The sequence below is a fragment of the Xiphophorus maculatus genome, chromosome 16, assembly GCF_002775205.1.
Source record: "Xiphophorus maculatus strain JP 163 A chromosome 16, X_maculatus-5.0-male, whole genome shotgun sequence".
Lineage (NCBI taxonomy): Eukaryota > Metazoa > Chordata > Actinopteri > Cyprinodontiformes > Poeciliidae > Xiphophorus > Xiphophorus maculatus.
Genome location: NC_036458.1, coordinates 12906483 through 12931667, shown reverse-complemented (window position 1 = coordinate 12931667; position 25185 = coordinate 12906483). Strand labels below are relative to the sequence as shown.

The following is a 25185-nucleotide window of genomic DNA, read 5'->3' as shown; positions in this document are numbered from 1 at the left end:
ACCCTCCTCCACCCCTTCTCCACCTCCACTCTTCAGGCTCCCATCCTTCACCGACCCCCACCACCAGTGTCGGGTCCCGGGGGATGACATTCCTAACCTACATCGGGAATGCTCATCCGAGCTGATCGCAATTCACAGCTCAATGTCCTCAGCCGGGGCCCGAGCGCCAAAGAACTTTAAATTCATGCATGTCAATAAACCTGTTTAATCGCTGTTTTTTCCGTCTGAGTCTCTCCAGATTGAACTACTGATGTTTGGAAAAAGATGAAACTATAGTCTGTATAGTGGCAAAGTGACAGTAAATGAAATCAGTTTATGGTCACAAATGGACATTTTTAATGCCGTACAGTTTGAAAGCGTTAAAGCAGAGCAGCAGACAAGATCCAGAATGTGACCGTGGCTGTGTGTAGAAAAGTCAACATATTGCTGCATTCCAAAACTGTCCAACAAATAATAAAAGTCCCGCGTCAGAGTGTTGCTGAATTTGTCCATGTGAATGTTGAAATCACCCACTACGATAATATTTGGGGATAAGGACCACAAAAATGTTAAAAGAGAGGAGAAATCATTTAAGAAATCCTTGTTGGACTCAGGAGGGCGATAGATGGTGGCTAAGATGGTGGGTACTGATAAGTGGATTTGTAGTACTGTAGATTCAAAAGAGTTGTAAGTGGGGACACTGACAGAAGATACAAGCCACTTGTCTCTGAAGAGCACTGCGACACCGCCTCCTCGTCCTTCAGAGCGTGGTTGGCTGATGTGAGAATACCCATCCGGCGCAGCCCTTTTTAAATGTGTAAGGTCATTTTTCTTCTGCCAGGTCTCCGTCAGGCATAAGAAGTCAAACTGCTTTTCCCTTAGAAGCTTGGAAACGAAAGACTCTTTGTTGGTGAGTGAGCGGATGTTTAACAAGCTAACAGAGACGGTGATGGTGCTGAGAGACTTTATGCTGGACCTGGTTGGGTTTGATGTCACATTGTTGTCAGTGAGGAGACATTCTCTCAGTCGACCAGGTGATGATGACCTAATTGAACTGGTATCATCTCGGGTTGGACACTCTTCAGATCCAGAGTTAATGCAACACTGAAATACATATGATAAAGTATTATCTATCTATCTATACTCCTTATTCTAGGCAATGTTTAAAAAAACATAAAGTTAATAATAGAATTTAACATTTTACAAGTTTATATATACCTTTTTTAATCAAGTTGGTGTGAAAATGATGTGAAATGATTTGCATTTGCTCATTTTAGTTAAAAGTTTAAAAGTTACCCACTGGTAAGACCAGAATTATTCGTACCTCTGGGAGGATTAAAATTAAAAAATCTAATTGACTTGAATGGAATTAAATTGATAGGAAAGGAAAGTCTAATTCATTAATGCCGTAGTCCTTATTCCTTGGTGAAATTAATTGCTTCTACATTCTGCACTCCACATATTAGTTCATAAAAAGAACTGATCCAAGCAATGAAATATTATTTCATATTTATCTAGTGTAAAAGTGTTTGTACATACATGTGCAGGACATTGCTGCATCCCTGGATTTCTGCTTTGTTCTTCCTGTTGACAAGTACATTAGAAACCCAAAGTACATATTAAATAAAACAAAAGTTAAATAAAATGTATGAATGTGAGACATTTAGATTTATTTTAAAGAAGCAGCAAAAAGCATTGAGTTACAAAAGCAAGTATCAACAAAAAAATTTCACTAGGCCGAAAATGAGCAACAAAATGGCATAAACCAGGGCATTACCTTTAACAACTGAAATTCCTTTTTGAATTGAATCCTTTGGTCCACTTTTGGAATCAGTGTATCAATATCTCGGTCTTCAAGACAATAAAGACTTTCCGTGTCCATTTCTTCATCTGTAATCAAAAGTTGTGTTTAGTCATGTTGATATAATTTAAAGCTGCTGCAGAATTAAGCTTTGTGAACATGGTACAAAAATCATTGCAAGGTACTTCTGCTGCAGTGACTGAGGTTTGTTAACATCTAAAATGGGTGTATAGTAAACACTTGTTAAAAAACTGCTAATTTTATTATGCAGGTAACTGGATCTAATCATGGCCATGTGATAAAAGTGAATAAGTTTCTATAAAAACGTAATTATAAAATCATGCATATTCAACTTGTGCCTAATGTTGAGGTAGGAAATCAATCACATAGCATAGCTGTGACCATAACAAAGTTAAAGAACTTGGACCACTGTTCCATGATAATAAGTATGGTATATAACTAAAGAAGTTTCACACACATATGAACAACTGCACAAATACATTATCCATGTTGATTTTTTAATCCAGCAACAGTACATTCTTTCTTCCTACAGATTTAAGTAAAGACACTTTGACCTGATTTTATCTTCACTCTCTAAGTTTTCCATATTCAGGCTCTAATAAACAAAATGAAAATTGTTGCAAACACCCCTCCAAGAGAAAAAAATTAGGAAAGAAGTGGCAAAGAAAATTACATAATATATATTTTTTTCCACAATCCTACGGTTTTTCATCCTGAAGGGATGCAAATGCAGCATGTTATGATGGTGAATCCCTCCAATGAGAACAGCTGTTGAATTAAAAGCCACAATTAGAGCTGAAAGTTTTTGTTGCTTCATTCAGTAAGAGTGCAATTTATAGATTATGTTCTTTACCTCAAATATGTTCTGTGTTTTAGCAGCTTTTCAGCTCATCACATAGTTTTTGGACCATCTTGAGCTGTGCTGAAACATCTAAGAAAACAGTTTTAATCAGGTTTTTCTCTGAAATGTCTTTTTAAATAAATTTTTTTTAAGAGCTGACATTTTACCTGGAAATGAGGTGTCATCAGTCTTCAGGGACACCTCAATCGATTCCCTCATGGTATCCTCTAGTGTTTTCAGGACGTCCATCTGATTTAGAGTTATACCTTTTATTACTTGGTTCAGTCAAAAGTTAATTTCAAAATTAAATTACTTATGATTATTGTCAAAATGCCTGAAACGTGTTTTTATTCACACCACAGTGGAAACGTATTTTTAATAAGGGATCACATTTTAGCCATATGCTCTCTCACATGTCAAGAATCTCTCCACTGATCTACAGATTGCACATGCATAGGATAATTCCTTAAGACACTTTAGAAAGAGAGAGGAAACAGAAACAAGCAAAAAAAGGCATGTAGTTTTTCACAGCTTTGCATGGATCTGTATATGGGTATGATAACAGAGTGGAGAGTCCTGAGAGGGAATGTAATTTATATTTCACTGTTAACATATTAAAAGTAACAAACCATCAAGTTGTGCAGGTGGTTCATCATGACCCTTTTAGCATTTTCAAACATGGTGTTCTTTGATCCATGTACGTGATTCTCTATAGTTTCCCGCATGTTCTGCAGTGTACCAGTTCCTGTAAAGGCTGCTGCTTCTGGAAAACATGATGTTTTATGTGCTAATAAATAATACTTAAGCATAAATGTAAATTATTGTAATAACTTGATCATTTTTTTTACTTTTATAGCAGTCTTGCAGTGTTTCCTCAATGGTTTTTATTAGACTCCTGTAGACTGTTTTTTTGCGCTTACGAATACTTTTGTTCAGACTTGTCTTCAGACGTTCTTCCTAAAAGAAAAATTTAAAACGGATAGTAATTCTAAAAATAATTTAAGTAACACAGTTTTCCTACAATGTTAAAGTATTCTGCTATTGTCAGTAATAACACGTGTATGTGTTTACTTGTTTATTTTTGACATATTTTTTTTAAATCTCAATTTTAGCCAGCATAAAAGCCTTTCATTATTTTATGTGTTTCTAACAACGTATGTTTCTCATTTATTACCTCTGACTTGAGAGATACCAGTTGCAGTTCCACATCTTTGTACTTCTCTTTTAGTTCTTCAGTGACAAGTGAAAAACTATAGATCACTCCTTTGAATGGGCCACATTTTCCGTCATTTCTGCAACATAAATAATATGATAATAAAATAAAATAATAAAAAAATAAAATAATAAAATAAAATAATATTGTCAATAATATCAAAATGTGAAACTCATTCACTCATTGCTACCATGAATGATTATGGTGTGTCATAAAACACACCATATAATGTGGCATAATGTGTGTTTTATAACACAACATATAATGTGTGGTGTAATTGGAAACAGGAACTTCAGTGAATTTATTTGTGATCGATGTTGCAGTTAGATATTTGGAGAGGACTCTATGTTCTCATAAAGGTCTTACGGAAAAGTGGTTCTGAATTCCTCGTCAATGCTGTCAGCCAGATGGGAAGTCAAGTTTATGTTGATGTTCATTTCTCTTCCTTTCTTAGGTCGGTGGACTCCTCTATTTTCTACTGCTTTTTTCAGTTGCTTATGAAATCCCCGACCATCCCTTTTCTGGAGGAATGAAAAAAAGAGAGAGAGAAATTAATCAAATTTAATAACATATGTGACAAAAATATGCTACATTACAAAGATGTACTTCCTTATCAGCATACATACATGGGGATAGAGGGTAGACCTCAAGATGTTTTCGTATGAGTTTTTGGATCTCTCAACTCCCTCTTGAAGGTGTTCTTCAAAAACGTTGTAAATCTTCATCATTTCATTTGTGATTGACTCAATTTGAAGGGTTAGATTTTTCTCAAGAGCTTCAAACACTTCCTTAATTCTGTCATCCTGGAAAAACAATGTTGTTTAGGACATTTTCAGACTCTCCAAATTTATTTTAATTTAGTACCCCTGAAAAATATATTCATGACATGAATATTATATTTAATTAAATTATGTTTATTTGTGCTGTATTACAATTTTCTTAAAGCAAGTAAAACAGCTAAATACACTAAAAAACATTTAACTTGTTATTCTTACCTCTTTTCTTCTGCTGGCCCCATGAATCAAAGAGAGGATGCCATGAGCTCCAGACACATAGTTTAATGTCTCTGAGTGACAGTCATTGAGATTTTGCAAAAATTCTTGAAGATTGGGTATTTCTGTGAAAACAAATCATGTCTATAGTTATATAATAAATTTCACACAGTTTGTGGTTCTGCTGTTATGTGATAAATGTTTCACACAAATTGGCACAACATACCAGTGTCCTCTGGACTTAGATCTCTCTTTCGGAAAAATTCTCTGGAGCTCACAGTGAACACCTGAAAACACTCGTCACTGAAGTGTTTCTAGGAAATATCAATATCATTTGTTAACGTAGAAATTCATTTTATTTTTAATTGTAGACAAACAATGTGCTACACATTTTACCGGTATACAATACTCACTTTAATCTTGTCCAGTTTGTTGAATTCTTTTGTCACCCTTTCTTTGGTTTCTGCGTTTCTCTTAAGTATCAAGGCCTGAGTTTCAGCTTTGGTGCTAAAAGAGAAGAAATGATCTACTGGAGCTTAACAGACCTATAAATCTTCTGACAATAAAATAAAACATGTAAACAACGTGGAAGACAATCTATGGCCTTTTGCCCTTTGAGTTTTATTTAATAATACACTTTCAACACAGCAGTGAACTCACGTTACATCTGAATCGTCAATATCATCAGACTTGGTGCAGACAATGTGAATGTGTCGACACTCCCCACCGTTTCCAATCTGACTGGCAACATTTTTCAGGATGTCCCATGATTCTTGCTCTGCTGCTGCTCGATTGACTTCAGTGACAACCCAGACGGTAGAACAGTCTCCAACAATCTGAAGAAAAGCTTTTTATATTTAGGTGCTGGTCAAAAAATTTGAATATTATGAAAAAGTTGATTTAAATCAGTATTGCCATTCAAAAAGTGAAACTTGTTTATTATATTCTTTTGTTACTCTCAGACTGATATATTTCAAATGTTTGATTTTTTCCATTTAATTTTGATGATTAGAACTGACAACTAATGAAAACCCCAAATTCAGTATCTCAGAAAATTTTAATATTATTTAAAACCAATACAAAAAAGGATTTTTTTAAGAAATATTGGCCAACTGAAAAGTATGAACATAAAAAATAAGATCATATGCAGCACTGAGTACTTAGTTTGGGCTTCGTTTGCCCAGATTACTGTAGCAATGTGGAGGGACATCTAGCTGATCAGTCTGTGGCACTGCTCTGGTGTTATGAGAGCTCAGGTTGCCCTGATAGTGACCATCGGCTTTTGAATTGTGTCTGGTGTATCACATCTTCCTCTTCGCAATACCCCATAGATTTTTTATGCAGTTAAGGTCAGATGAGTTTGCTGGCCAATTAAGAACAGGGATACCAGAGATACCATGGTCCTTAAACCAAGCACTGGTGCTCTGGCACCGTGTGTAGGTGCTAAGTCATGTTTGAAGATTAAATCTGCATCTCCATAAGTGCCCTAAAACTTCCCGGTAGATGGCTGCATTGACCTTGGACCTCAGAAAACACAGTGGACCAACACCAGCAGATGACATGGCACCACAAACCATCACTGACTGTGATATTATATACAAGCATATATATATATATATGTATATATATATATATATATATATATATATATATATATATATATATATATATATATATATATATATATATATATATATATATATATATATATATATATACTGTATACATATATATATACCCATATATATATATATGTATACAGTATATATAAAAATAAAGTACAATATAGTACTGAATAAATTACCCCTTTCCACATTGTATCTCTGCTTTTATTGCGGTCTCCATTTCCAGGAAGGTCCACAAGTGTGACGTGTTGGAGAGAAGGATGATTTGGTACCCTGACAGTCACACACTTCACAAGTGGCCAATACCACTGCTTTATTTTGTTATAGTTTTTGTTCTTTGGAGAGTCCTTTGTATATTTGACAATATCTGCAGATAGGTCTTTAGCCTGCAAAACATAATAATAGTTATATTAGTAATAAAAGCTGTGTTATTGTGACAGCTGAAAATAATGAAATTTTACATCTGTGTTGCTCAGTAGGGCTTTATTGTGTCTTGTATTATTAACCTGAAATTGAAAGGGTTACAGTAAGCTCTATGTAAACATGTGCATGTATTATTGTACGTATGTATAAGTGTATAATTACAAAATTATACAATTATGATACAGTACAGACCAAAAGTTTGGACACACCTTTTAATTCAATGAGTTTCCTTTATTTTCATGACTATTGACATTGTAGATTCACTCTGAAGGCATCAAAACTATGAATAACACATGTGGAAATATGCATTAAACAAAAAAGTGTAAAGCAACTGAAAATACCCCTTATATTCTAGTTTCTTCAAAGTAGCAACCTTTTGCTGTGATTACTGCTTTGCACACACTCTGCATTTTCTCGATGAGCTTCAAGAGGTAGTCACCTGAAATGGTTTTCACTTCATAGGTGTGCCCTGTCAGGTTAATAAGTGGGATTTTCTTGCCTTATAAATAGTCATGAAAATAAAGAAAACCCATTGAATTAGAAGGTGTGTCCAAACTTTTGGTCTGTACTGTATATATACATATATTGCTGAATTGCTGCACAAAGTTACTGTTAAAATCTTTGCATCTTACTGATTCAAAGATCAAGTTTTTGCTTCTTGATTGAAAAAATTCTGGAATTTCTTTGAAGTACTTTGACTCCATGAGTTGTTCACAGGATTTTTCCCTCCACTCTTCTTCATACAGAGCAGACAGCTTATCAACAGCATCATGGTATTCTTCATCAGAATCATCAACATTGTCTTGTACTTCTTGATTTCCTTTTTTAATGATACAATGCAGTGATCCCAATTCATCTTCCCAGTCCTAAAAAATAATAATAAAAAAGCTTTTCGAGTGATGTGTAAAATTACAGAAGTTACATTTTCATCAGACTTTTATAAGTATATTTTTAGCTTACCTCGGGTGAAATGAATTCAATCTCCGCCTCGTATTTTTCATTGTGCCTGTTACCCTCCACTTTAATCATGACTGAGGTACAGGCACTGACACTTCCAGAGGGCAAAAGATTTCTCTCTTCAAGGACAGCATTTATCAAAGACGTTTTTCCAGCTCCAGTTTTACCAAAGACACCAACCAGCTCCTTCGTTTCCGTCTCCAAATTCTTGATTTTAGTTCTGTAGAAAATTTAGCCATTGTTGAGCAACTCAGCTTTAAAATGCATGTCTACATATATATTCAATATTTAAACCATCTGAGTTAAAGGAAAAATATAGGCAGGTTTAACAAAAGCTTAAATGTAATGTCGTCTTTGACCGGCAGAGGCTCTGCATTCAGGAAAGGAGGTGAGGCAACACAATGCAGTCGAGATGGATTTATTTGAAGCAGCTGGTCACATTTGAACCGACATCCATTTCACAGTGAGACAAAGAAACTGGCTTTTATACTTTGGGCAATTCCAACACTCATATCAGGTAAAGGTACCAATAGAAATCAGGAACAAACTGACATTTTCCCCCACATTCTCCCTGAACAGGAAAGATGGCCAGTCTCCCTACCCAAAAAGAATGTTCAACTAAATGTCACAATGCAACTGAAATAAAGAACTGAAACAAAACGCATTTGGTCTGTAAATAAATATAATATCAATAATCATCATTAGGGATGGAGCCCTGATCTCTATCACAATAAAAAAAGGTACTTGGTAAAGTATAAACAATTACAATACATCAATTAAGAGGCAAAGCTTTAAGTACTCTGTGAAATTGCCTCTCTAGATTTTCAGGAATGTTTTTTCCAGCTTGAAACTTTATTCTTGGTTTATTTCCAACAGAGAATCTACTTACTTCAACAACGTATTGAGATCACTGTCATCTTGTAACATGGCACAGATGCCCCCCATCGTGTTTCTCACGTTAGTTAATATCTTTGCTTCTGTTTCTAGAAATAAATAAATAAATAACAAACTATAATGTAAATAAAGAGGATTTTTTTTAGAATTTGTTAATTTACAGGTAAAACAATGTAACATACATGATGTTAATTGTGAGACAAGATGAAAAATATTTTTCTACACAAATAATTAGTGTTGCTAAAATTTGCTTAGGCAATTTTTCAATTAGAAGCAGAATTCAGCTTCTAAGCACCATACATCTGGAACAAACTTCAGGAAAATCATAAAACAGCCAAAACACTGAGTTCCTTTAAATTTAGACTAAAACCCCACCTGTTTAGAGTTGCTTTTGAAACATTATGAATGAAACATTAATCAACATTTTGACTTGTAAGAACAGCATTTGAAAAAACGTAACATTTTAATTACTAACTGTGTGTTCTATGAATTTGTATTTTTAAGACATAACTTTGAACTGTCTTGTTGTTGAAATGTGAGATACAAATGAACTTGATTGATTGATTTATTGAATTAGAAATATAATCTGTCATGTTAATTAAAAAAAGTTTAGTTTTCTTCTAATAAACAATCAACTTTAATTGATCATTTAATACCTTGTCATATAAAGGCATTAAATAATAAATAAAATAAAATGCAAAGCATCTGGAGATTTGCAAACTGAGTCAGTATGTCAATCAATGTGAACATACAGATGCAATAGAATCATCATCAGTGACACTTAAATGAAAATTTAGTCCCTCCTCCCACAACCCTGCAATAAAAAGAAATCTGGAGGAAAAGTTGAGCTGTAATTTAAATATCCCAATAATATTATTTTATGTGGTACAGAGTGCATAAAAAGAAATACCTGCTGACGAATTTGTCTCACACTTCCTTTTTGCTGCTTGTTGTCCATTGCTGTCCAACTGTTGGTCAGATTTTCGCTTTCCTAGTTTAAAAAGAAAAGTCACTCGTATTGGTTTATACCTAACTGGGTTTTTTTAGGTCAATGTGCATGAAAGGGTTTGACTAAGATCTTGTATTTCTCACCCATGTCATTTGTAGAAGGTAAAACCTGAAGATGAACAGAAACGTTTGACTATAATTAAAAATGTTTTTCCATTATAACATAACTTAAAAGTTCATAACATTTGTTTTATTGCACTTGCATTTTCATTATACTAATAATAAATTAACATAATAACAACATACTTATGATGTCATCCTGTATGAGATTAAATACATACAGGATGATGTATGAATAATAATTATATTATTTACAATAATATAATTCAGTTAACAATATTAAATGTAATATCTTTCAATTAAAGTAGTAATATCCTTCAATTAAAAGATATATATATTTTTTAATTGAACACTAAAACTAAGCAGCCATATCACAGATGTTAGGATAAAATACTTCACTGTAAACTAAAATAAGAATATATTTGACTTACATGTGGTGGAAAATGATGTGTGCTCTCATTTGGCGTTTGTTCTGCCTAGTGATAAAACATTTTTTAAAACCCAAAGTAGGGAAAAAAATCTGTTCAGCCTTTATTATCAATGGACTATTTTATGTAAAATATAATAATAATAATAATAATAATAATAATAATAATAATAATAATAATAATAATAATAATAATAATAATAATAATAATAATAATAATAATAATGTAAAAGCATATCTCCACACCAGTGAAAGTTTTCATATCAAAAACATGTTTTAACAGCACAGGAACATACCTTTAACTGACTGAGTAACTTTTTGAATTTTAACCTTGGTCCCATTTTTGGAATCATCTTATCAATGTCTGCATCCTGAAGCAGATAAAAACTTTCTGTATCAATCCCTTCATCTGTAATCAAACAACATCGCATTAGATATCAGTCATGCCAATATTTGTAGAGCTGTTTATCCCTTTGTCCTCTGGGAGGCGCTATGTGGGCGTAAGAAGCTTTTTTTCTACTAGCACTTAAACGCCTTATTCATGGTCACATTTATCTGTGTGTTCAAAACATTATTATTGTAATATATTTAACAGGCATTTGTGAATCCATGTCTTTTTTAACTTTCTTGTGACATTGTTCTATGACAACAACATGTAATTAATTCAATTTTACATGCACTGGTACAGAACCACATATACATTTCCTCCACTGTTTTTGTCCATAACAGTTATGCAGTGTAATACATTACCTTCAAATGCTTCAATCAAGTTACTCAGACCGCTCTTGGTTAGCGTGTCACAAACAAAGTCATCCATGACCAAGAACAGAGTCTAGAAGATAAATCATAAAATCATGATATATCTAAGTATTGTTTCACATAGACAATTCAATTTTTAAATCTGATTAAAAAACCCACCTTGTAATGAATGAAATTATGGCAACAACACTTCAGTCTTCAGATGAAGAAGAGAAAAATTATCTCAAAGCTGTTCCACAAAAGTAAAGTTGATTGCTCAAAGTTCTATGTTCAAATGGTAGAAAAGAAGAAAACCAGGAACAGGGAAGTGTGGGTTGATTAAAAAGAAAGGAGTGGCAAACTATAAAACAGCAAAGGCTCCCACACTGTAAAACAAACTGCTTGAGTTTAGCCAATTTAATTGGTTCAAGAATATTAAAAGTGTATGAAAGCTGGACAAACATTTTAATTCTGACTCTGGTGCAAAAAAAAACAAAAATTAAACCAAAAATATTTTATGACAAGTTCTTATTTTATAATATGTCCATACATTTATAGGGAGATTAGAATTCGGGTATTGTCAAATGAAATAATTATTCATACTGTTATTTCTTTTATTAATCAGTTTTATTCTTTCATTTATCATGTGTGTTTCTTGAAGTTGCTCTGCTGCTCAGAGCTTCTGCTCAGAGCTGCACCTTTTGCTCTGTTGAGAGGAAGCGCCAAGCCACAATTCATCCTGCGAGGGCAGCTCGTTTCCCTTCAACAGTCTCATTTCTGTATAGACACCTAACTGCTGACAAAAATGAAATAGTATTTGCACCTGGTCTGTTTAAACTGTTGCACTCTCGGTGTGTGAAGTGAGTGAAGCAGTTATTGGAAACAATACTTCTGCTACCTACTGTGTGCATATGTGGAGTTGTGGGTTGCCTTTTGAATCCTGGTAATTGATCATTTTTTCGGGGTTAACAGTATTTTTAAAAGCAAATTCGACACACATTTATTCAGTTTGGGTTCTAGATGAAGTTTATAACTATTTCTTATATTTTAAGGTTTTTCTATTAAATTTTTATTTGAGTTCTTTGCAATATCGTCAAGTTTTCTAATATCTGTGTTTTACTTCTGTTTAAGATTTTAATAGTTTGGCAAGTCCTACTATCCCTTTTGCTCCCTCATTCCTCCCTCATTTCCTTAAACTGTTTGTTTTAATCTCTTTCATTTCTTCATCTGCTTATTATTTGGCATTATAAAAGGTGTTCTTGATCACGCTCTGTTGGCATGCTATCAGAATCATTCCCATAACTTATATCTGTTTCCTGTTGGGACTTGTCAAGATGAGTCACAACCGGAATTTAAAACTGGCAAGTGAATTTCTCAAAGCAATTAGTACAAACTAGTCTCGTTGATAGTTCATTCCTAAAAAATAAGAATAAATTAATATTTCGAGAGGGTCTCAAGGCAGAGAACTGGAGGAAGGCCCTCGGTGTCTGTTGGATCGATGGCCAGGCATGACAGGGCTCTCTAGGTAACAGCTGTAGAAGTATGGAGTTCTGTTTGTCAGGGATGTGACAAGAGCAAAGATGACACTGTACTCATGATGAAAGAGGAATTTGTTTTATTCATGGTAGAGGTAATAAATAGCACTGCCCAAAAAGAAAGGAAAACTGAAAAAAAAAATTCATATAATTGTGGAAGCAGCTCAAATATACTGTATCTTGACATTAAGAAAGGACATACTAAAAAAGTCAATCTTCTCAAACTCAGTTGTGCAGTGGTCTTTTTTCTTTGTTATTATATTAAAGTGAATTGCCAGAAGTCTTAATAGTAATGGTCAAGAATAATAATAAAAAACATTTCAGATTTGACAGACAAACCACATCTTATTTGTATTCAAGAAATTTGGTTTAAGCCTCAACTAGATTTTATAATCCAAGTATTTACAGCGATAAGAAATCACAGTAATAAAATACAAGGTGGGGAAGTGCCAACTTTCTTGCAAGACCTTTGGGAAAGAATTATGAAGAAATGTATAATATTGACATATTTCGATAACACAAAACATTTGTGTGTAATGACCCAAACAATTCAATTAAGATTTTTAGTTTTACAAGGAATTCCTCATTTATTAAATGTTCATTTTACTGACATGACACCAGTTATGTCAGTTATAAAGCAGCAGAGACTTGTATGGAACCAACTAATGCATGTCCAAGCATATTTACAGCTTGTCAGAAGAAATGTAAAACTGCTGCTTGGAAGTGGAAATAATAGTAAAGAACATTTTGATTCTGTCTAGAGAAATCCACCAAAACAATTTAGAAAAACTAACATCCAGCCAAAGAAGGGATGTTTTGCTCTGCAGAATGTCTTTCCCATGCATTGTTGTAGAGTCAGACCACATCATCTGTGTAACTTGTCCATAAATGGATCTGTGATTTTGTCAAATGTACCAGATCGAATAGAAATGAAGCCTAGGCGCAAATTCAAACTGGAAGACTCTTTAGCCCCACCTGCATCATCCAGTCGGCGCGTCCCGCTCATCACCGCCGACCTATCAACGCAGGACCAAGCCACGTCACGTCCACTCACCGACCAAGGCCCAGTTGATAAGGACCTCCATCCATGGCATCTTCCGCTTTCCAGCTGCGCTCAACCCTCCTCCACCCCTTCTCCACCTCCACTCTTCAGGCTCCCATCCTTCACCGACCCCCACCACCAGTGTCGGGTCCCGGGGGATGACATTCCTAACCTACATCGGGAATGCTCATCCGAGCTGATCGCAATTCACAGCTCAATGTCCTCAGCCGGGGCCCGAGCGCCAAAGAACTTTAAATTCATGCATGTCAATAAACCTGTTTAATCGCTGTTTTTTCCGTCTGAGTCTCTCCAGATTGAACTACTGATGTTTGGAAAAAGATGAAACTATAGTCTGTATAGTGGCAAAGTGACAGTAAATGAAATCAGTTTATGGTCACAAATGGACATTTTTAATGCCGTACAGTTTGAAAGCGTTAAAGCAGAGCAGCAGACAAGATCCAGAATGTGACCGTGGCTGTGTGTAGAAAAGTCAACATATTGCTGCATTCCAAAACTGTCCAACAAATAATAAAAGTCCCGCGTCAGAGTGTTGCTGAATTTGTCCATGTGAATGTTGAAATCACCCACTACGATAATATTTGGGGATAAGGACCACAAAAATGTTAAAAGAGAGGAGAAATCATTTAAGAAATCCTTGTTGGACTCAGGAGGGCGATAGATGGTGGCTAAGATGGTGGGTACTGATAAGTGGATTTGTAGTACTGTAGATTCAAAAGAGTTGTAAGTGGGGACACTGACAGAAGATACAAGCCACTTGTCTCTGAAGAGCACTGCGACACCGCCTCCTCGTCCTTCAGAGCGTGGTTGGCTGATGTGAGAATACCCATCCGGCGCAGCCCTTTTTAAATGTGTAAGGTCATTTTTCTTCTGCCAGGTCTCCGTCAGGCATAAGAAGTCAAACTGCTTTTCCCTTAGAAGCTTGGAAACGAAAGACTCTTTGTTGGTGAGTGAGCGGATGTTTAACAAGCTAACAGAGACGGTGATGGTGCTGAGAGACTTTATGCTGGACCTGGTTGGGTTTGATGTCACATTGTTGTCAGTGAGGAGACATTCTCTCAGTCGACCAGGTGATGATGACCTAATTGAACTGGTATCATCTCGGGTTGGACACTCTTCAGATCCAGAGTTAATGCAACACTGAAATACATATGATAAAGTATTATCTATCTATCTATACTCCTTATTCTAGGCAATGTTTAAAAAAACATAAAGTTAATAATAGAATTTAACATTTTACAAGTTTATATATACCTTTTTTAATCAAGTTGGTGTGAAAATGATGTGAAATGATTTGCATTTGCTCATTTTAGTTAAAAGTTTAAAAGTTACCCACTGGTAAGACCAGAATTATTCGTACCTCTGGGAGGATTAAAATTAAAAAATCTAATTGACTTGAATGGAATTAAATTGATAGGAAAGGAAAGTCTAATTCATTAATGCCGTAGTCCTTATTCCTTGGTGAAATTAATTGCTTCTACATTCTGCACTCCACATATTAGTTCATAAAAAGAACTGATCCAAGCAATGAAATATTATTTCATATTTATCTAGTGTAAAAGTGTTTGTACATACATGTGCAGGACATTGCTGCATCCCTGGATTTCTGCTTTGTTCTTCCTGTTGACAAGTACATTAGAAACCCAAAGTACATATTAAATAAAACAAAAGTTAAATAAAATGTATGAATGTGAGACATTTAGATTTATTTTAAAGAAGCAGCAAAAAGCATTGAGTTACAAAAGCAAGTATCAACAAAAAAATTTCACTAGGCCGAAAATGAGCAACAAAATGGCATAAACCAGGGCATTACCTTTAACAACTGAAATTCCTTTTTGAATTGAATCCTTTGGTCCACTTTTGGAATCAGTGTATCAATATCTCGGTCTTCAAGACAATAAAGACTTTCCGTGTCCATTTCTTCATCTGTAATCAAAAGTTGTGTTTAGTCATGTTGATATAATTTAAAGCTGCTGCAGAATTAAGCTTTGTGAACATGGTACAAAAATCATTGCAAGGTACTTCTGCTGCAGTGACTGAGGTTTGTTAACATCTAAAATGGGTGTATAGTAAACACTTGTTAAAAAACTGCTAATTTTATTATGCAGGTAACTGGATCTAATCATGGCCATGTGATAAAAGTGAATAAGTTTCTATAAAAACGTAATTATAAAATCATGCATATTCAACTTGTGCCTAATGTTGAGGTAGGAAATCAATCACATAGCATAGCTGTGACCATAACAAAGTTAAAGAACTTGGACCACTGTTCCATGATAATAAGTATGGTATATAACTAAAGAAGTTTCACACACATATGAACAACTGCACAAATACATTATCCATGTTGATTTTTTAATCCAGCAACAGTACATTCTTTCTTCCTACAGATTTAAGTAAAGACACTTTGACCTGATTTTATCTTCACTCTCTAAGTTTTCCATATTCAGGCTCTAATAAACAAAATGAAAATTGTTGCAAACACCCCTCCAAGAGAAAAAAATTAGGAAAGAAGTGGCAAAGAAAATTACATAATATATATTTTTTTCCACAATCCTACGGTTTTTCATCCTGAAGGGATGCAAATGCAGCATGTTATGATGGTGAATCCCTCCAATGAGAACAGCTGTTGAATTAAAAGCCACAATTAGAGCTGAAAGTTTTTGTTGCTTCATTCAGTAAGAGTGCAATTTATAGATTATGTTCTTTACCTCAAATATGTTCTGTGTTTTAGCAGCTTTTCAGCTCATCACATAGTTTTTGGACCATCTTGAGCTGTGCTGAAACATCTAAGAAAACAGTTTTAATCAGGTTTTTCTCTGAAATGTCTTTTTAAATAAATTTTTTTTAAGAGCTGACATTTTACCTGGAAATGAGGTGTCATCAGTCTTCAGGGACACCTCAATCGATTCCCTCATGGTATCCTCTAGTGTTTTCAGGACGTCCATCTGATTTAGAGTTATACCTTTTATTACTTGGTTCAGTCAAAAGTTAATTTCAAAATTAAATTACTTATGATTATTGTCAAAATGCCTGAAACGTGTTTTTATTCACACCACAGTGGAAACGTATTTTTAATAAGGGATCACATTTTAGCCATATGCTCTCTCACATGTCAAGAATCTCTCCACTGATCTACAGATTGCACATGCATAGGATAATTCCTTAAGACACTTTAGAAAGAGAGAGGAAACAGAAACAAGCAAAAAAAGGCATGTAGTTTTTCACAGCTTTGCATGGATCTGTATATGGGTATGATAACAGAGTGGAGAGTCCTGAGAGGGAATGTAATTTATATTTCACTGTTAACATATTAAAAGTAACAAACCATCAAGTTGTGCAGGTGGTTCATCATGACCCTTTTAGCATTTTCAAACATGGTGTTCTTTGATCCATGTACGTGATTCTCTATAGTTTCCCGCATGTTCTGCAGTGTACCAGTTCCTGTAAAGGCTGCTGCTTCTGGAAAACATGATGTTTTATGTGCTAATAAATAATACTTAAGCATAAATGTAAATTATTGTAATAACTTGATCATTTTTTTTACTTTTATAGCAGTCTTGCAGTGTTTCCTCAATGGTTTTTATTAGACTCCTGTAGACTGTTTTTTTGCGCTTACGAATACTTTTGTTCAGACTTGTCTTCAGACGTTCTTCCTAAAAGAAAAATTTAAAACGGATAGTAATTCTAAAAATAATTTAAGTAACACAGTTTTCCTACAATGTTAAAGTATTCTGCTATTGTCAGTAATAACACGTGTATGTGTTTACTTGTTTATTTTTGACATATTTTTTTTAAATCTCAATTTTAGCCAGCATAAAAGCCTTTCATTATTTTATGTGTTTCTAACAACGTATGTTTCTCATTTATTACCTCTGACTTGAGAGATACCAGTTGCAGTTCCACATCTTTGTACTTCTCTTTTAGTTCTTCAGTGACAAGTGAAAAACTATAGATCACTCCTTTGAATGGGCCACATTTTCCGTCATTTCTGCAACATAAATAATATGATAATAAAATAAAATAATAAAAAAATAAAATAATAAAATAAAATAATATTGTCAATAATATCAAAATGTGAAACTCATTCACTCATTGCTACCATGAATGATTATGGTGTGTCATAAAACACACCATATAATGTGGCATAATGTGTGTTTTATAACACAACATATAATGTGTGGTGTAATTGGAAACAGGAACTTCAGTGAATTTATTTGTGATCGATGTTGCAGTTAGATATTTGGAGAGGACTCTATGTTCTCATAAAGGTCTTACGGAAAAGTGGTTCTGAATTCCTCGTCAATGCTGTCAGCCAGATGGGAAGTCAAGTTTATGTTGATGTTCATTTCTCTTCCTTTCTTAGGTCGGTGGACTCCTCTATTTTCTACTGCTTTTTTCAGTTGCTTATGAAATCCCCGACCATCCCTTTTCTGGAGGAATGAAAAAAAGAGAGAGAGAAATTAATCAAATTTAATAACATATGTGACAAAAATATGCTACATTACAAAGATGTACTTCCTTATCAGCATACATACATGGGGATAGAGGGTAGACCTCAAGATGTTTTCGTATGAGTTTTTGGATCTCTCAACTCCCTCTTGAAGGTGTTCTTCAAAAACGTTGTAAATCTTCATCATTTCATTTGTGATTGACTCAATTTGAAGGGTTAGATTTTTCTCAAGAGCTTCAAACACTTCCTTAATTCTGTCATCCTGGAAAAACAATGTTGTTTAGGACATTTTCAGACTCTCCAAATTTATTTTAATTTAGTACCCCTGAAAAATATATTCATGACATGAATATTATATTTAATTAAATTATGTTTATTTGTGCTGTATTACAATTTTCTTAAAGCAAGTAAAACAGCTAAATACACTAAAAAACATTTAACTTGTTATTCTTACCTCTTTTCTTCTGCTGGCCCCATGAATCAAAGAGAGGATGCCATGAGCTCCAGACACATAGTTTAATGTCTCTGAGTGACAGTCATTGAGATTTTGCAAAAATTCTTGAAGATTGGGTATTTCTGTGAAAACAAATCATGTCTATAGTTATATAATAAATTTCACACAGTTTGTGGTTCTGCTGTTATGTGATAAATGTTTCACACAAATTGGCACAACATACCAGTGTCCTCTGGACTTAGATCTCTCTTTCGGAAAAATTCTCTGGAGCTCACAGTGAACACCTGAAAACACTCGTCACTGAAGTGTTTCTAGGAAATATCAATATCATTTGTTAACGTAGAAATTCATTTTATTTTTAATTGTAGACAAACAATGTGCTACACATTTTACCGGTATACAATACTCACTTTAATCTTGTCCAGTTTGTTGAATTCTTTTGTCACCCTTTCTTTGGTTTCTGCGTTTCTCTTAAGTATCAAGGCCTGAGTTTCAGCTTTGGTGCTAAAAGAGAAGAAATGATCTACTGGAGCTTAACAGACCTATAAATCTTCTGACAATAAAATAAAACATGTAAACAACGTGGAAGACAATCTATGGCCTTTTGCCCTTTGAGTTTTATTTAATAATACACTTTCAACACAGCAGTGAACTCACGTTACATCTGAATCGTCAATATCATCAGACTTGGTGCAGACAATGTGAATGTGTCGACACTCCCCACCGTTTCCAATCTGACTGGCAACATTTTTCAGGATGTCCCATGATTCTTGCTCTGCTGCTGCTCGATTGACTTCAGTGACAACCCAGACGGTAGAACAGTCTCCAACAATCTGAAGAAAAGCATTTTATATTTAGGTGCTGGTCAAAAAATTTGAATATTATGAAAAAGTTGATTTAAATCAGTATTGCCATTCAAAAAGTGAAACTTGTTTATTATATTCTTTTGTTACTCTCAGACTGATATATTTCAAATGTTTGATTTTTTCCATTTAATTTTGATGATTAGAACTGACAACTAATGAAAACCCCAAATTCAGTATCTCAGAAAATTTTAATATTATTTAAAACCAATACAAAAAAGGATTTTTTTAAGAAATATTGGCCAACTGAAAAGTATGAACATAAAAAATAAGATCATATGCAGCACTGAGTACTTAGTTTGGGCTTCGTTTGCCCAGATTACTGTAGCAATGTGGAGGGACATCTAGCTGATCAGTCTGTGGCACTGCTCTGGTGTTATGAGAGCTCAGGTTGCCCTGATAGTGACCATCGGCTTTTGAATTGTGTCTGGTGTATCACATCTTCCTCTTCGCAATACCCCATAGATTTTTTATGCAGTTAAGGTCAGATGAGTTTGCTGGCCAATTAAGAACAGGGATACCAGAGATACCATGGTCCTTAAACCAAGCACTGGTGCTCTGGCACCGTGTGTAGGTGCTAAGTCATGTTTGAAGATTAAATCTGCATCTCCATAAGTGCCCTAAAACTTCCCGGTAGATGGCTGCATTGACCTTGGACCTCAGAAAACACAGTGGACCAACACCAGCAGATGACATGGCACCACAAACCATCACTGACTGTGATATTATATACAAGCATATATATATATATATATATATATATATATATATATATATATATATATATATATATATATATATATATATATATATATATATATATATATATATATATATATATATATATATATATACTGTATACATATATATATACCCATATATATATATATGTATACAGTATATATAAAAATAAAGTACAATATAGTACTGAATAAATTACCCCTTTCCACATTGTATCTCTGCTTTTATTGCGGTCTCCATTTCCAGGAAGGTCCACAAGTGTGACGTGTTGGAGAGAAGGATGATTTGGTACCCTGACAGTCACACACTTCACAAGTGGCCAATACCACTGCTTTATTTTGTTATAGTTTTTGTTCTTTGGAGAGTCCTTTGTATATTTGACAATATCTGCAGATAGGTCTTTAGCCTGCAAAACATAATAATAGTTATATTAGTAATAAAAGCTGTGTTATTGTGACAGCTGAAAATAATGAAATTTTACATCTGTGTTGCTCAGTAGGGCTTTATTGTGTCTTGTATTATTAACCTGAAATTGAAAGGGTTACAGTAAGCTCTATGTAAACATGTGCATGTATTATTGTACGTATGTATAAGTGTATAATTACAAAATTATACAATTATGATACAGTACAGACCAAAAGTTTGGACACACCTTTTAATTCAATGAGTTTCCTTTATTTTCATGACTATTGACATTGTAGATTCACTCTGAAGGCATCAAAACTATGAATAACACATGTGGAAATATGCATTAAACAAAAAAGTGTAAAGCAACTGAAAATACCCCTTATATTCTAGTTTCTTCAAAGTAGCAACCTTTTGCTGTGATTACTGCTTTGCACACACTCTGCATTTTCTCGATGAGCTTCAAGAGGTAGTCACCTGAAATGGTTTTCACTTCATAGGTGTGCCCTGTCAGGTTAATAAGTGGGATTTTCTTGCCTTATAAATAGTCATGAAAATAAAGAAAACCCATTGAATTAGAAGGTGTGTCCAAACTTTTGGTCTGTACTGTATATATACATATATTGCTGAATTGCTGCACAAAGTTACTGTTAAAATCTTTGCATCTTACTGATTCAAAGATCAAGTTTTTGCTTCTTGATTGAAAAAATTCTGGAATTTCTTTGAAGTACTTTGACTCCATGAGTTGTTCACAGGATTTTTCCCTCCACTCTTCTTCATACAGAGCAGACAGCTTATCAACAGCATCATGGTATTCTTCATCAGAATCATCAACATTGTCTTGTACTTCTTGATTTCCTTTTTTAATGATACAATGCAGTGATCCCAATTCATCTTCCCAGTCCTAAAAAATAATAATAAAAAAGCTTTTCGAGTGATGTGTAAAATTACAGAAGTTACATTTTCATCAGACTTTTATAAGTATATTTTTAGCTTACCTCGGGTGAAATGAATTCAATCTCCGCCTCGTATTTTTCATTGTGCCTGTTACCCTCCACTTTAATCATGACTGAGGTACAGGCACTGACACTTCCAGAGGGCAAAAGATTTCTCTCTTCAAGGACAGCATTTATCAAAGACGTTTTTCCAGCTCCAGTTTTACCAAAGACACCAACCAGCTCCTTCGTTTCCGTCTCCAAATTCTTGATTTTAGTTCTGTAGAAAATTTAGCCATTGTTGAGCAACTCAGCTTTAAAATGCATGTCTACATATATATTCAATATTTAAACCATCTGAGTTAAAGGAAAAATATAGGCAGGTTTAACAAAAGCTTAAATGTAATGTCGTCTTTGACCGGCAGAGGCTCTGCATTCAGGAAAGGAGGTGAGGCAACACAATGCAGTCGAGATGGATTTATTTGAAGCAGCTGGTCACATTTGAACCGACATCCATTTCACAGTGAGACAAAGAAACTGGCTTTTATACTTTGGGCAATTCCAACACTCATATCAGGTAAAGGTACCAATAGAAATCAGGAACAAACTGACATTTTCCCCCACATTCTCCCTGAACAGGAAAGATGGCCAGTCTCCCTACCCAAAAAGAATGTTCAACTAAATGTCACAATGCAACTGAAATAAAGAACTGAAACAAAACGCATTTGGTCTGTAAATAAATATAATATCAATAATCATCATTAGGGATGGAGCCCTGATCTCTATCACAATAAAAAAAGGTACTTGGTAAAGTATAAACAATTACAATACATCAATTAAGAGGCAAAGCTTTAAGTACTCTGTGAAATTGCCTCTCTAGATTTTCAGGAATGTTTTTTCCAGCTTGAAACTTTATTCTTGGTTTATTTCCAACAGAGAATCTACTTACTTCAACAACGTATTGAGATCACTGTCATCTTGTAACATGGCACAGATGCCCCCCATCGTGTTTCTCACGTTAGTTAATATCTTTGCTTCTGTTTCTAGAAATAAATAAATAAATAACAAACTATAATGTAAATAAAGAGGATTTTTTTTAGAATTTGTTAATTTACAGGTAAAACAATGTAACATACATGATGTTAATTGTGAGACAAGATGAAAAATATTTTTCTACACAAATAATTAGTGTTGCTAAAATTTGCTTAGGCAATTTTTCAATTAGAAGCAGAATTCAGCTTCTAAGCACCATACATCTGGAACAAACTTCAGGAAAATCATAAAACAGCCAAAACACTGAGTTCCTTTAAATTTAGACTAAAACCCCACCTGTTTAGAGTTGCTTTTGAAACATTATGAATGAAACATTAATCAACATTTTGACTTGTAAGAACAGCATTTGAAAAAACGTAACATTTTAATTACTAACTGTGTGTTCTATGAATTTGTATTTTTAAGACATAACTTTGAACTGTCTTGTTGTTGAAATGTGAGATACAAATGAACTTGATTGATTGATTTATTGAATTAGAAATATAATCTGTCATGTTAATTAAAAAAAGTTTAGTTTTCTTCTAATAAACAATCAACTTTAATTGATCATTTAATACCTTGTCATATAAAGGCATTAAATAATAAATAAAATAAAATGCAAAGCATCTGGAGATTTGCAAACTGAGTCAGTATGTCAATCAATGTGAACATACAGATGCAATAGAATCATCATCAGTGACACTTAAATGAAAATTTAGTCCCTCCTCCCACAACCCTGCAATAAAAAGAAATCTGGAGGAAAAGTTGAGCTGTAATTTAAATATCCCAATAATATTATTTTATGTGGTACAGAGTGCATAAAAAGAAATACCTGCTGACGAATTTGTCTCACACTTCCTTTTTGCTGCTTGTTGTCCATTGCTGTCCAACTGTTGGTCAGATTTTCGCTTTCCTAGTTTAAAAAGAAAAGTCACTCGTATTGGTTTATACCTAACTGGGTTTTTTTAGGTCAATGTGCATGAAAGGGTTTGACTAAGATCTTGTATTTCTCACCCATGTCATTTGTAGAAGGTAAAACCTGAAGATGAACAGAAACGTTTGACTATAATTAAAAATGTTTTTCCATTATAACATAACTTAAAAGTTCATAACATTTGTTTTATTGCACTTGCATTTTCATTATACTAATAATAAATTAACATAATAACAACATACTTATGATGTCATCCTGTATGAGATTAAATACATACAGGATGATGTATGAATAATAATTATATTATTTACAATAATATAATTCAGTTAACAATATTAAATGTAATATCTTTCAATTAAAGTAGTAATATCCTTCAATTAAAAGATATATATATTTTTTAATTGAACACTAAAACTAAGCAGCCATATCACAGATGTTAGGATAAAATACTTCACTGTAAACTAAAATAAGAATATATTTGACTTACATGTGGTGGAAAATGATGTGTGCTCTCATTTGGCGTTTGTTCTGCCTAGTGATAAAACATTTTTTAAAACCCAAAGTAGGGAAAAAAATCTGTTCAGCCTTTATTATCAATGGACTATTTTATGTAAAATATAATAATAATAATAATAATAATAATAATAATAATAATAATAATAATAATAATAATAATAATAATAATAATAATAATAATAATAATAATAATAATGTAAAAGCATATCTCCACACCAGTGAAAGTTTTCATATCAAAAACATGTTTTAACAGCACAGGAACATACCTTTAACTGACTGAGTAACTTTTTGAATTTTAACCTTGGTCCCATTTTTGGAATCATCTTATCAATGTCTGCATCCTGAAGCAGATAAAAACTTTCTGTATCAATCCCTTCATCTGTAATCAAACAACATCGCATTAGATATCAGTCATGCCAATATTTGTAGAGCTGTTTATCCCTTTGTCCTCTGGGAGGCGCTATGTGGGCGTAAGAAGCTTTTTTTCTACTAGCACTTAAACGCCTTATTCATGGTCACATTTATCTGTGTGTTCAAAACATTATTATTGTAATATATTTAACAGGCATTTGTGAATCCATGTCTTTTTTAACTTTCTTGTGACATTGTTCTATGACAACAACATGTAATTAATTCAATTTTACATGCACTGGTACAGAACCACATATACATTTCCTCCACTGTTTTTGTCCATAACAGTTATGCAGTGTAATACATTACCTTCAAATGCTTCAATCAAGTTACTCAGACCGCTCTTGGTTAGCGTGTCACAAACAAAGTCATCCATGACCAAGAACAGAGTCTAGAAGATAAATCATAAAATCATGATATATCTAAGTATTGTTTCACATAGACAATTCAATTTTTAAATCTGATTAAAAAACCCACCTTGTAATGAATGAAATTATGGCAACAACACTTCAGTCTTCAGATGAAGAAGAGAAAAATTATCTCAAAGCTGTTCCACAAAGTAAAGTTGATTGCTCAAAGTTCTATGTTCAAATGGTAGAAAAGAAGAAAACCAGGAACAGGGAAGTGTGGGTTGATTAAAAAGAAAGGAGTGGCAAACTATAAAACAGCAAAGGCTCCCACACTGTAAAACAAACTGCTTGAGTTTAGCCAATTTAATTGGTTCAAGAATATTAAAAGTGTATGAAAGCTGGACAAACATTTTAATTCTGACTCTGGTGCAAAAAAAAACAAAAATTAAACCAAAAATATTTTATGACAAGTTCTTATTTTATAATATGTCCATACATTTATAGGGAGATTAGAATT

General features: G+C 33.7%; 4 protein-coding genes across 6 annotated transcripts; all 4 read right to left on the bottom strand.

The window, feature by feature from the left end:
• Window positions 1-168: 168 nt before the first annotated feature.
• On the bottom strand, window positions 169-2564 carry LOC111611651. The gene is made up of 4 exons (XM_023349118.1): window positions 2475-2564; window positions 1757-1869; window positions 1519-1563; window positions 169-1083 (listed from the first exon to the last, which is right to left on the bottom strand). The coding sequence occupies exons 2-4, from the start codon at window positions 1859-1861 to the stop codon at window positions 271-273; spliced, it is 963 nt and encodes a 320-aa protein (XP_023204886.1). The 5' UTR covers window positions 1862-1869; window positions 2475-2564; the 3' UTR covers window positions 169-270.
• On the bottom strand, window positions 2512-11298 carry LOC111611649 (nuclear GTPase SLIP-GC-like). 2 transcript variants are annotated; one of them, XM_023349114.1, is made up of 22 exons: window positions 11160-11298; window positions 10992-11073; window positions 10538-10650; window positions 10246-10290; window positions 9839-9863; window positions 9657-9737; window positions 8742-8835; window positions 7856-8072; window positions 7528-7761; window positions 6652-6858; window positions 5508-5683; window positions 5261-5354; window positions 5074-5161; window positions 4851-4972; window positions 4482-4658; window positions 4222-4376; window positions 3817-3934; window positions 3491-3599; window positions 3272-3405; window positions 2810-2891; window positions 2655-2732; window positions 2512-2569 (listed from the first exon to the last, which is right to left on the bottom strand). In XM_023349114.1, the coding sequence occupies exons 2-21, from the start codon at window positions 11056-11058 to the stop codon at window positions 2674-2676; spliced, it is 2397 nt and encodes a 798-aa protein (XP_023204882.1). In that variant the 5' UTR covers window positions 11059-11073; window positions 11160-11298; the 3' UTR covers window positions 2512-2569; window positions 2655-2673. The 2 variants fall into 2 exon arrangements, with proteins under 2 accessions (XP_023204882.1, XP_023204883.1); XM_023349115.1 differs by lacking the exon at window positions 11160-11298 and having other exon boundaries at window positions 10538-10612; window positions 10992-11075.
• A 2501-nt stretch (window positions 11299-13799) lies between these two features.
• Window positions 13800-16195, bottom strand: LOC111611737. The gene is made up of 4 exons (XM_023349690.1): window positions 16106-16195; window positions 15388-15500; window positions 15150-15194; window positions 13800-14714 (listed from the first exon to the last, which is right to left on the bottom strand). Exons 2-4 carry the CDS (start codon window positions 15490-15492, stop codon window positions 13902-13904), a joined length of 963 nt encoding a protein of 320 aa, XP_023205458.1. The 5' UTR covers window positions 15493-15500; window positions 16106-16195; the 3' UTR covers window positions 13800-13901.
• On the bottom strand, window positions 16143-24877 carry LOC111611736 (nuclear GTPase SLIP-GC-like). 2 transcript variants are annotated; one of them, XM_023349687.1, is made up of 22 exons: window positions 24796-24877; window positions 24628-24709; window positions 24174-24286; window positions 23879-23923; window positions 23472-23496; window positions 23290-23370; window positions 22375-22468; window positions 21489-21705; window positions 21161-21394; window positions 20285-20491; window positions 19139-19314; window positions 18892-18985; window positions 18705-18792; window positions 18482-18603; window positions 18113-18289; window positions 17853-18007; window positions 17448-17565; window positions 17122-17230; window positions 16903-17036; window positions 16441-16522; window positions 16286-16363; window positions 16143-16200 (listed from the first exon to the last, which is right to left on the bottom strand). In XM_023349687.1, exons 2-21 carry the CDS (start codon window positions 24692-24694, stop codon window positions 16305-16307), a joined length of 2397 nt encoding a protein of 798 aa, XP_023205455.1. In that variant the 5' UTR covers window positions 24695-24709; window positions 24796-24877; the 3' UTR covers window positions 16143-16200; window positions 16286-16304. The 2 variants fall into 2 exon arrangements, with proteins under 2 accessions (XP_023205455.1, XP_023205456.1); XM_023349688.1 differs by lacking the exon at window positions 24796-24877 and having other exon boundaries at window positions 24174-24248; window positions 24628-24711.
• Window positions 24878-25185: the final 308 nt, after the last annotated feature.

What these genes read in the sequence shown, in the direction of transcription:
- LOC111611649 (XM_023349114.1), bottom strand. Translation starts at nt 11,058, where the DNA reads ATGGATGACTTTGTTTGTGACACGCTAACCAAGAGCGGTCTGAGTAAC. An exon ending in ATTGACGATTCAGATGTAAC is followed by an intron (nt 5,355 to 5,507) that starts GTGAGTTCACTG and finishes CTTCTCTTTTAG; the next exon opens with CACCAAAGCTGAAACTCAGG. An exon ending in ACTGCAAGACTGCTATAAAA is followed by an intron (nt 3,406 to 3,490) that starts GTAAAAAAAATG and finishes CATGTTTTCCAG; the next exon opens with AAGCAGCAGCCTTTACAGGA.
- LOC111611736 (XM_023349687.1), bottom strand. Translation starts at nt 24,694, where the DNA reads ATGGATGACTTTGTTTGTGACACGCTAACCAAGAGCGGTCTGAGTAAC. An exon ending in ATTGACGATTCAGATGTAAC is followed by an intron (nt 18,986 to 19,138) that starts GTGAGTTCACTG and finishes CTTCTCTTTTAG; the next exon opens with CACCAAAGCTGAAACTCAGG. An exon ending in GGGCCAGCAGAAGAAAAGAG is followed by an intron (nt 18,290 to 18,481) that starts GTAAGAATAACA and finishes TTGTTTTTCCAG; the next exon opens with GATGACAGAATTAAGGAAGT.
- LOC111611651 (XM_023349118.1), bottom strand. Translation starts at nt 1,861, where the DNA reads ATGGACACGGAAAGTCTTTATTGTCTTGAAGACCGAGATATTGATACA. An exon ending in AGGAATTTCAGTTGTTAAAG is followed by an intron (nt 1,564 to 1,756) that starts GTAATGCCCTGG and finishes ACTTGTCAACAG; the next exon opens with GAAGAACAAAGCAGAAATCC. An exon ending in TGCAGCAATGTCCTGCACAT is followed by an intron (nt 1,084 to 1,518) that starts GTATGTACAAAC and finishes TATGTATTTCAG; the next exon opens with TGTTGCATTAACTCTGGATC.
- LOC111611737 (XM_023349690.1), bottom strand. Translation starts at nt 15,492, where the DNA reads ATGGACACGGAAAGTCTTTATTGTCTTGAAGACCGAGATATTGATACA. An exon ending in AGGAATTTCAGTTGTTAAAG is followed by an intron (nt 15,195 to 15,387) that starts GTAATGCCCTGG and finishes ACTTGTCAACAG; the next exon opens with GAAGAACAAAGCAGAAATCC. An exon ending in TGCAGCAATGTCCTGCACAT is followed by an intron (nt 14,715 to 15,149) that starts GTATGTACAAAC and finishes TATGTATTTCAG; the next exon opens with TGTTGCATTAACTCTGGATC.